Genomic DNA, 9,072 nt, shown 5'->3' on the forward strand with positions numbered 1-9,072 from the left:
ATCTTTACAAACCAGCAATCAACACCGTGAGCCTGGAGGTCTCGTTTTACAGACCTGCACGGCTCTGCACTGCACACCCTGCAGAAGCACAACCTGCGTGGTCAGGGCCGCGTCAGACGCCTGGAGACCCTGAAAGGGCAGGCTGCCCAGGAGCCATGGGGGCCACAGAGGCCCTGCCTCCGCCACTCACTGGGGGCATTAGGCTGTCAGTTTCCTCACTTGCAGAAGAGAGAGAACTGCCCGTTAGCTCCACCACCTGGCCTGCGGACGCTCCTGCTGGGCGCTCCTGCTGCAGGCACGGAGGGTCAAAGTGTGGATGTCGGGAAAGCTCCCCAAACAGCGCCCGGCACAGCAGCTTGTGGGAACAAATACCCGAGGGCCACCCTATAATAACAGCTTCCCAAGGGATTGCCGCTGACTCGGATCAAGCCCATAGGACACAGATGCTTGTCCCTCAGAATGGAGCTGCCTGGGCAAAGCGATGCTGCTCATTCTCCTTTCTAGGTTGTGGCTGGAATAGAACCAAGCATGTTCGGAGCAGCCTTCAGCCCCTGCTCTGTCGGTCCTTCTCTAACAGCCCGCACCTCCCGCCACTCCCTGTCCCCTTAGCCAGGTCTTCAGGACAAAGCTCTCGGCGTGGACAGCTCTCGGCCTGGCTGTCCCCTTAGTCCCCTGGCTCCTCTGCCACAGAGCGAACTGTTATTTTAGAAAGGCGGTGTCATCAATTCATACCTAGACACAGGTCACAGGTATGTGTGAACGTTCCGGGGAAAATGAATTTAAAGTGAAATAAACTTACTAAGGGAATCGCCAACGTTGCTGACATCCACTGCACCGAGGCCCGGTGAGCCGGCGGTGCCCTGCTGCCTGGGCGTGCCCGGGGCCTTGCCTGGAACCTTCCGCTCCGCGGGGACCAGCAGCGGGGAGAGCAGGGTCTGCTTTGGAATGTCTGCTCCTGTGGTGAGGATGCCGACACTGGGAGACAGGCTCCTTCTCCTTTTTCTGGAAAAGACTTTTTCTGCTGTGTTTCCAAGGTGGCCAGCGCTTTCTCCGTTGGCGGGTGTTTGCTGTCTGGCTGAGAGCCTCCTGGGAGCAGACGCGGCACTGCCTTCCCCGAGGTCTTCGCTTTGCTGCAGACTCACAGGTTCACCCCCAGGGGTGACACTCGGGTCTCCGCTCCGGCGTTTCCGGGAGGAACTGGGCTGTGGACATTGGACTGGGGTCTTGGCTTCGGTCATCTCTGTGGGGGGGATGCTGGGACTCGCGGCGGCCTCGAGAGTCTGACCCGGCCCCTCACCCGCTCTCTCTGCCTCCGTCTGGCTGCTCCGACCAGATCTCCTCCTGGACTTGGGCGAGACCCGTGGCTGAGTCGAGCTCTGTGAACCGCCGGCGCTTTCGGCTTCTGATGCACGATGACCCCATGCTCCCGATTTCCTACGATTCTGTAGAACAGTCTCCGATTTCACATCTAACTCTTCCTTCATAGACTCGTAGAGCTTCCGGAAGGGAGACTCATTCTCTCCGTCCTTCTCCAGATCCTGTCCCCCATTCCAGCTCTCAATGGTCACACAGGCACCTGCTCTGAATCCCCCAGCAGGGGGCCCGGCTGCGTTTCCGTGGTTATCTCCAGGGGGCTCTGAGGAACCAACATCTGCTGTGCCTTTGGTAGTGGGACCTTCTGAGCCGCGTGAGGGGGTGCGGGTCACCCCGACACGCTCCCTGCGCTCCGGGGGCCCTCCTGAACCACCCTCTTCAGTGACTTGTGAACGGGCAGCACTGGGATCTTGAACTTTCCCATCTTGACAGCGAGATATGAAATAAGAAACAAGTTCCAGATGTTCTCAATCGTTAACGTGGGCAGTATTCAAATTTTACAACTGTTTCAAACTACCTTATCACCTAGCTCTTCACTTAGCCTACACGTTACTGAGTGTCCCATGTGGGTAAAAACAGTATTCCGATACTAATATTATGATCTGATCCAAATAAGTAAATCCCATTAGTCTCCTGTAACTAATCTGAGATAAAATGCTATTATTCCACTCAGAATTCAGCAGACAGTTGAGCAAGACAATTTGTTTACGTGTGGATTCTCCAATAAGCCCCCACATAACTGGAGAAGAAAGTTAACTCGGGGTCTGCCTGAGCCTGGACGTCGGACATGTGTGACATTGGTGTCCCCTCCTTGTCATTATGCTAAGATAACTGGCCTTGCAGATCTGGAACGAATGAAAAACTACTTACCGGGGTTGGAAGGGAAGCTAGACCTTGAGACCCGACTCGGAGATGCCTGTGAATTGGTAAAGAGTGAACAGCCATTTAGTGCCTTTTCCGAAACCGACAGCCAAGTTCATGAAAATATCCTGTCTGTCGATGAGCATCTTTGCCTAACTGTTCTTATATGACTTTGGGAAACTGAGAAATGAGCCCGAGACTCGCAGGTGCTACTGCTCAGATACAAGTATTTCTTAGCTGATTTTAAAAATATAGCGATGGGGTGCGTGTGAGTTGTTGTAACTTCCTCAGACTTCTTTTCCTTCATCATCTGAAGGAAGTTAAACTTAAATGTCACCGACACTCAGTACCTGTGAACCTACCAAAGGCACAGAATTACTGACTTAATACCCGGTTTCACCAGAAATCATCACAGGACCTGTGGGCTCCACTCCGCGTGTGTGCTCTTGGCTGGCAGACACCTAGGGTGTGTTTGAGCCCAGAAGTTAAGGCAGACACTATCCACTCAGGGCACAGGACCAGCCCCAGCCCACCCACCTGGACCCCTGACAGTGCTGCCAGAGAATGTTCTAGAGGCCGAGGAGCAACCACAGAATAACATGTATTTAAGATATAAAGTCCAGTATTGTTTCCAAGAAGGAGAAAAATATATCATCTGAATAATTAAGGGGGAGGGGATATCACAAAATATATCCAAAGGCAAATAATTTAACTTCTTTCTTTAATCGATTTCCAATTTCTTGATATCTAACATGTTGCTTCTCAAACTTCCCATGGGAAGGGCCAATTTCTAATTTCCAACCTGAACTTGATCAAGACACTTATGACTACATAAAAATGAAGTAAAATTTGCCCTGCCTGGGTAGCTCACTTGGTTGGAGCATTGTCCCATAAACCAAAAGATTGCAGGTTCGATTCCCGGTCAGGACACATACCTAGGTTGTGGGTTTGATCCCTGGTCGTTTCCTAGTTGGGGCTTGTATGGTAGGCAATCGATTGATGTTTCTCTCTCATATTGATGTTTCTCTCTCTTCCCCTACCTCTCATTAAAAAAAAAAAAAAAAAAATCAATGAAAACATCCTTAGATGAGGATTGAAAAAAAGTAATCTAAGTTCACCTTGTTTTAATACCTTGGTTACACTCTCCTATTCTAACTGGTACGTCACCCTCCCTTGTGAGAAACTGTTCATCAGGGTGCACATAAATGATTTCCTGTCTTCATGCAAAAGAATCAGAGCCCAAAGTTTGATACCACCCCACCCCGTCACCTGTTCACGTCTTTGTCCTGGAAATTCAGTTGACTTGCTTCCGTTCTGATGACTGTCATTCTCATACCTGAAGTGCATAGAATCACAGACACATATTCAGATTACTGACCTGTAGCCTGAGTATCTGATTAATATCCAAGGAATAAGGAGCAAACTTCCAGATGTTACCCTACTCCTGGAAATAAATTTAGAGTTGATTGCCTCGATTTTCTTTCGGAACACCAGAGTCCGAGGTTGGGCACCTGGATTAATTTCTGAACACTGACCAGCCTGTATGAGTCACGCTCCCCGAGTACCTGCTATGTGCGGACCTACTGCAGTGGGAACAGAATCGGTGTCCGCTAGTTTACCTTCAAGGAAATCAACCGATGGCTTGGAAGGCTAACCAGGAAGCCAGGGGCAGCTGATGCCTGAACCTCTGTGATGTCACTTCCTGCAGAGACTAGAGCTATGCGCTACCTTGAAAGCACTCTGATCTCGTCAGCCCCCACTTATTCCATCTGTGTCTGAACAGAGGTGGGCACGTTGCATGAAGATGAGAGATATCCAGCAAGACGCATCGTTGCCCTCACAAAACCGCGGGCTCCGCATCACAGAACAGCCGCTTAAAAGGCAGACAGAACCTGGGTACCTGGTGAAAGGGCCTGATTCAAACTTAGATGCCACCTGAGTGCCATCGGAAGCAGCGAGGATTCTGGGATGGTTTCTCAGGGAGCAGAGCTCTGGGTCCAGTCCTCTTCCTAAGACCCGTTTCCAACTCACTGTTGGAGGAAGTCGATCATCTCAAGTAACGTGAACGTGAACAGCAGCTCCTCTTGGGGAAATAGTTCTGGCCTCCGTTTCACATCAAATACTTCCTACCGAGAGCTCTCTAGCCAATAAACATGCCCTTTAAAAATGAAGCAAATTCACAAGCAGCACAGTAAAAGCAATGACCGGATGCCAGGAGACAGTATTTAACGAAGGCCATAGTGAAGGCAGAGCTCCGCTCAGCAAAATGGGTGAAAAATGACCCAACTACACGTCTCTTCAAGAGACACAAGTTAGATTCAAAGACACAAACAGGATGCCAGTAAAAGGGTGGGAAAGGTATACCTGCAGACAGCAACCAGAAGAGGGCTGGAGAGGCTACGCCAACTCAGAAAAAATAGACAAACATTGTTCTCAGAGACCAAGCAAAACCACAACAAGACTGATGATAACAAACGTGCCCCTAACAGCTGGTTCCAAGAGACAACCTCAACCTTAAGGATTGTGAAAAGGTCAAAGTATGTGATTGAAAAAAAGTAGTGTGCAATCCTAATCCAAAGCACTACTAAAGGCACAGAACGCGTCAAGATGACACACGATAGAGCCTCACCCACCGGATCATTCTAAACTTAAACACACGGAGAGCAGAGCCACCGAGCACAGAAAGGAAACTGACAAGAGCCGAAAAACAAAATGCCCTCGATGTGTGATTTCCACTCGCCAGTTGCAGTAGCTAAGAATCGGGGGGAGGGAACGACTGTGATTCTAGAATTTGAACCTAATGGGCACAGACCATAGACAGAACACTGCACCCAACAGCTGAAGAACGCCAACTTCTTTTCAAACACAGAGCAGTAAAAAGTTAACCCTATGGAATCACAAAGCAAACCCCCATGCATTTCAAACATGAAGTTACTCACACGTCCATCCAGAGTGAATAGATTGTGTAGGTAACTGTATATATTATTTCAAAGAAATACTCATGCAGTGAGAACGTCCATGCACTGAATGCCACCACCATGAGGGAAGAAGTCAGTTACAAATATGTCCGTCATTATTACAAATTGATGGAGTTTAATAGACAGACAAAAGCACGGTGGTTAGGGATGCAGGCTTACGAAGTAAAAACCCAGACTTTCGTGCGATCAGAAAGCGAGGTCAGAGACATAAGCAGAGATTAGAAGCTGCGTGAAAGAAGCTTCAGACATCTTCTGAGTATGCTGTAGGTGGTGGATTAGTTTGCTCGGGCTTCTGTAACAAAACACGACACACTGGGTGGCTTCAACAATTTCTTGTCTCACTGTTCTGGAGGCTAGAAGTCCAAGGTGAAGGTGTCGGCAGGGCTGGTTTCCGCTGGGGCTGGCTTCCCACCTTGCTATGGTTTCCCTTTGCCACCTGTACACACGGTTGTCCCCCTGAGCACCTGCTCCCCTGGTTCTCTCTGTGTGTCCTCATCTCCTTTGCTTTAAGACACCAGTCAGATCGGATTAGGGCCTGTTCTAACGGCTGCATTTTACCTTAATCACCTCTTTAAAAGCCCTGCCTCGCGATCTGAGGTCCTAGGGTGAGGACTTTGACACATACATTTGGGGGAGGGGGAGGGCATTCAGCCCATAACAGGTGATGTCCACAGGGCTGTTCACTCCTGTCTTGTTTTGTACCTTCCTCTATGAATACCTTTTAGTTTAAAATAATAAACTAAAAAACGTTTGCAGAGTCTCAACACTTCCAATAAAGTGAAACTCCCGTAGGACCAGGTCACCCCTCCCGGGCAGCATGATGGGTTCTCAAATCCTTGAACTGGATTACGTCGGCCGCACATGTCCCTGTGATTTCAGATCAGGAATCAGCGTGGAGAAAGTCCATCTCAAACACTTGGACATTCACCCACCCTAAGGGAGAACCGCAGAAGGCCTGCAAGGCTGGCTCCTGGAGCGCCAGGAGGCCCCCTATTGCCACTGACCTGAAGGAGCGGTCAATGACGGTGATCACATCCCCGTGCTTGAGTTGCACGGGCCCGTCGATAGCAGATCCATTCACCTGTGTTGGGTTTGTGGCACTGAAATTAAACAAGACTGCCTGAAAGTAGAAAAAGGGGGAAATGTGTAATTCATAGGTAACAAGTGAAGCAAAGACTTTGCATAGGTAACAAGTGAAGCGAAGACTTTTTAAAATAGACCCCCAAGCCCCGCTAACCTTCTGGTCATTGACTTCAATTTTGCAGTGCTGTTTGGACACGACAGGAAGCTGGATACGAATGTCACACTCAATGCCCCTTGATTGAAAAGAATGAAGACTTTTTTAGGTTGTTGCATTTAAAAAAATTACATCAGTGTTTCAAAATAAAACAGCATTTGACTCTATGTTTGATCTATAAATGTAATGACATAAAGAACTAATAAACTGGGTAAACATCAATGTTCTCTAGATTTTGCCAATAATTTTTACAAGTATTCTATAAGCAACTATTTTAAATCTTTAAAACTTAGAGTACTTAAAGATAATTACACTAGAAAACATCTATAATAATAAAAGGGTAATATGCTAATTAGACAGGATGTTCTTCCTTCCAGAGAAAGCCAGTGGGGTAGCAGAGCCGCCCCCCCCGCCCCCCCCCCCCAGCTGAGGCAGAGGTGGGTAGGCGGGGTGGGGGGTGGGGGGGCGGTCAAGGCCCTTGCACAAATTTTGTGCATCGGGCCTCTAGTTACAATATAAAATTGATTTGCCTTTTACTAAGATATCTATGCTTATAAGACCCAACTAAAGGAATATTTTACATCAGTTTGGAGAATGAAAATTACTTTTAATCCTCTGCTTTTTTTTTTTCAACAAAAAGGTTTATTATGTTCACTTGTTATGTATAGCTCAAGGTTTAATCATCACCAAAAGTGCTGTATTTTATGCCAGCACCTCTCTGTGCCTGTTTCTTTATAGACAAAAACAGGATTACATTAGCACCTATATCATGGTGTTCTTCAGAGGATAAAATGAGTTACGCACGTCATCATTTGCCTGGCACACAGTAAATGCTACTACTTGTGAGCTTGTTACTGTTGTTTTAAAACTATACCCGAGGCCGGTTTGGCTCAGTGGATAGAGCGTCGGCCTGTGGACTGAGGGGTCCCAGGTTCGATTCCGGTCAAGGGCATGTACCTGGGTTGCGGGCACATCCCCAGTGGGAGATGTGCAGGAGGGCAGCTGGGTCGATGTTTCTCTCTCATCGATGTTTCTACTCTCTCTCTCTCTCCCTTCCTCTCTGTAAAAAGTCAATAAAATATATTTTAAAAAAAACAAAAACAAAAAACTATAGTCCATTTACTGACAGACGCACAAGTCTATCACTAAAAATACTAATCTGAAAGCAACAACCAAAAAAAAAAACAACCCACATTCTCTAGATTTGACTTGTCTTTTCACAAAAAGCTAGCGCCAGCAGGAAGCACAGAGAGGGAGACTTCCCAAACCCGCAGAAACCCATCAGAGGCCCTCGGTGAGGTCCGCTGGGGTCCCCGTTACCATCCCGGGGTTTTATAAGTTTGAACAACTCTAGACTCTCATCTCTGTTCTCAACCTGAACCTCTGGAGTCTAAGATCTCTCTTCCCACCCATGTCCCACGACCAAACACTTACTAATGGGTTTCTAAATGACAAAATCGTGCATAAAAACGTTCATCGTTGCTGTATAATAACCAGTTACTGCCATCCAACATGTGTTTAAACATTTTTTTTTCTTTAGAAAAGCAGCTATGAAAAGTGAACAGCTACTTTAAGTGAAAGATGCTTTGATCTTTAGGTGAGAGAGTGTTCCAGGCAGAGAGACTGTCTCATTAGCACTGAGAGGTGGTTTGGCAGGAGACTGCCAGCTGGGATCACCGCAGCCGAGTGCTTCTCAACCTCACGCTGCTGACCTCAGGCCACATAATGCTTCCTGGTGGGGACTGTCCGTACAGGCCGGGCGGGTGGCAGCACCCCGACCTCTGCTCACGGATGCATGCACCGCCCACAGGGTGACACAGGAAGGGAAGCTCTCACAACACTAGCCCGACAGGAGCCTCCTTCCTTCCTTCCTTTGCTCGGGGGCGTCCCCAGGGTTTTCAGATGAACACGGCATCTTCTACAGAAGTGAGTCAGGGTACTGCAACCATCTACACTTTCCTCCATTTAAACATGTGCATCAAATCAATTTCAACACGTATGTTTGCCTGAAGCACCAGTTAACATAGAAACATTGTCTTGAAATTCTGTTTGGTAATAAACCGCTCCCCGGAGTTGACAGTACAGGGAAGTCCCCAGCCAGGGTGACAGCGGAGGGGCCGAGGCCCGGCCTGTTCACTTGGGATTGGGGCCTTCAGGTCTCTCACGCGTGCGCAGGGCTCACCTCCCGAACAAGCAGGTGCTCAGGCTCAGGGGAAAGTGGGGGCCGTCCAGCCCGCTCCTCTTGATGGTCACGAGGCGACCTGTCGGGCCCATTTTCTAAGGAGAATGGGCGACCGATCCTAATGGGAAGGTCAGGTGGAAGCAAATTTAACGAGCAGCTCTTCCCTGCAGGACCACGCACTGGATCAAACAACAGAAACAGAAAACGCGGGTTGCGGGGAGGGCGCGCTCCTCTGAGAGCAAAGAGTCAAGCAGCCGCTTGTAAGTCGGCGACTGGGGTTCCCTGCGCCATGGACCGGTGCCCGGTCGCCCTGGCCCCCGCCCCATCTGACAGCTGGGGAGCCCCCCAGGCCCTGGGCCTCCCCCGGGCGCCCTCCTGCAAGCATCGCCCCCAAAGACCCGCGGCCAAGACGCCGCCCGCCAAGGTCCGGTACCCAGGGA

At 49.1% G+C, this 9,072-nt stretch overlaps 1 protein-coding gene across 3 annotated transcripts in view; it reads right to left on the reverse strand.

Annotated features, from left to right (window-relative positions):
* Positions 1–8,812, reverse strand: part of MKI67 (marker of proliferation Ki-67) — a 20,520-nt gene extending 11,708 nt beyond the window's left edge. For all 3 annotated transcript variants that reach the window (XM_023744293.1, XM_023744294.1, XM_023744292.1), the window contains exons 1-6: positions 8,633–8,812; positions 6,451–6,529; positions 6,218–6,333; positions 3,505–3,571; positions 2,245–2,290; positions 800–1,798 (exon numbers count right to left, since the gene is read on the reverse strand). In XM_023744293.1, the coding sequence (XP_023600061.1) occupies positions 800–1,798; positions 2,245–2,290; positions 3,505–3,571; positions 6,218–6,333; positions 6,451–6,529; positions 8,633–8,724 (1,399 nt within the window). In that variant the 5' untranslated portion in view covers positions 8,725–8,812. The remainder of the gene's footprint in view (positions 1–799; positions 1,799–2,244; positions 2,291–3,504; positions 3,572–6,217; positions 6,334–6,450; positions 6,530–8,632) is intronic.
* Between the last annotated feature and the right edge of the window lie 260 nt (positions 8,813–9,072).

Source organism: Myotis lucifugus, unplaced genomic scaffold (genome assembly GCF_000147115.1).
Source record: "Myotis lucifugus unplaced genomic scaffold, Myoluc2.0 scaffold_447, whole genome shotgun sequence".
Taxonomy (NCBI): Eukaryota; Metazoa; Chordata; class Mammalia; order Chiroptera; family Vespertilionidae; genus Myotis; species Myotis lucifugus.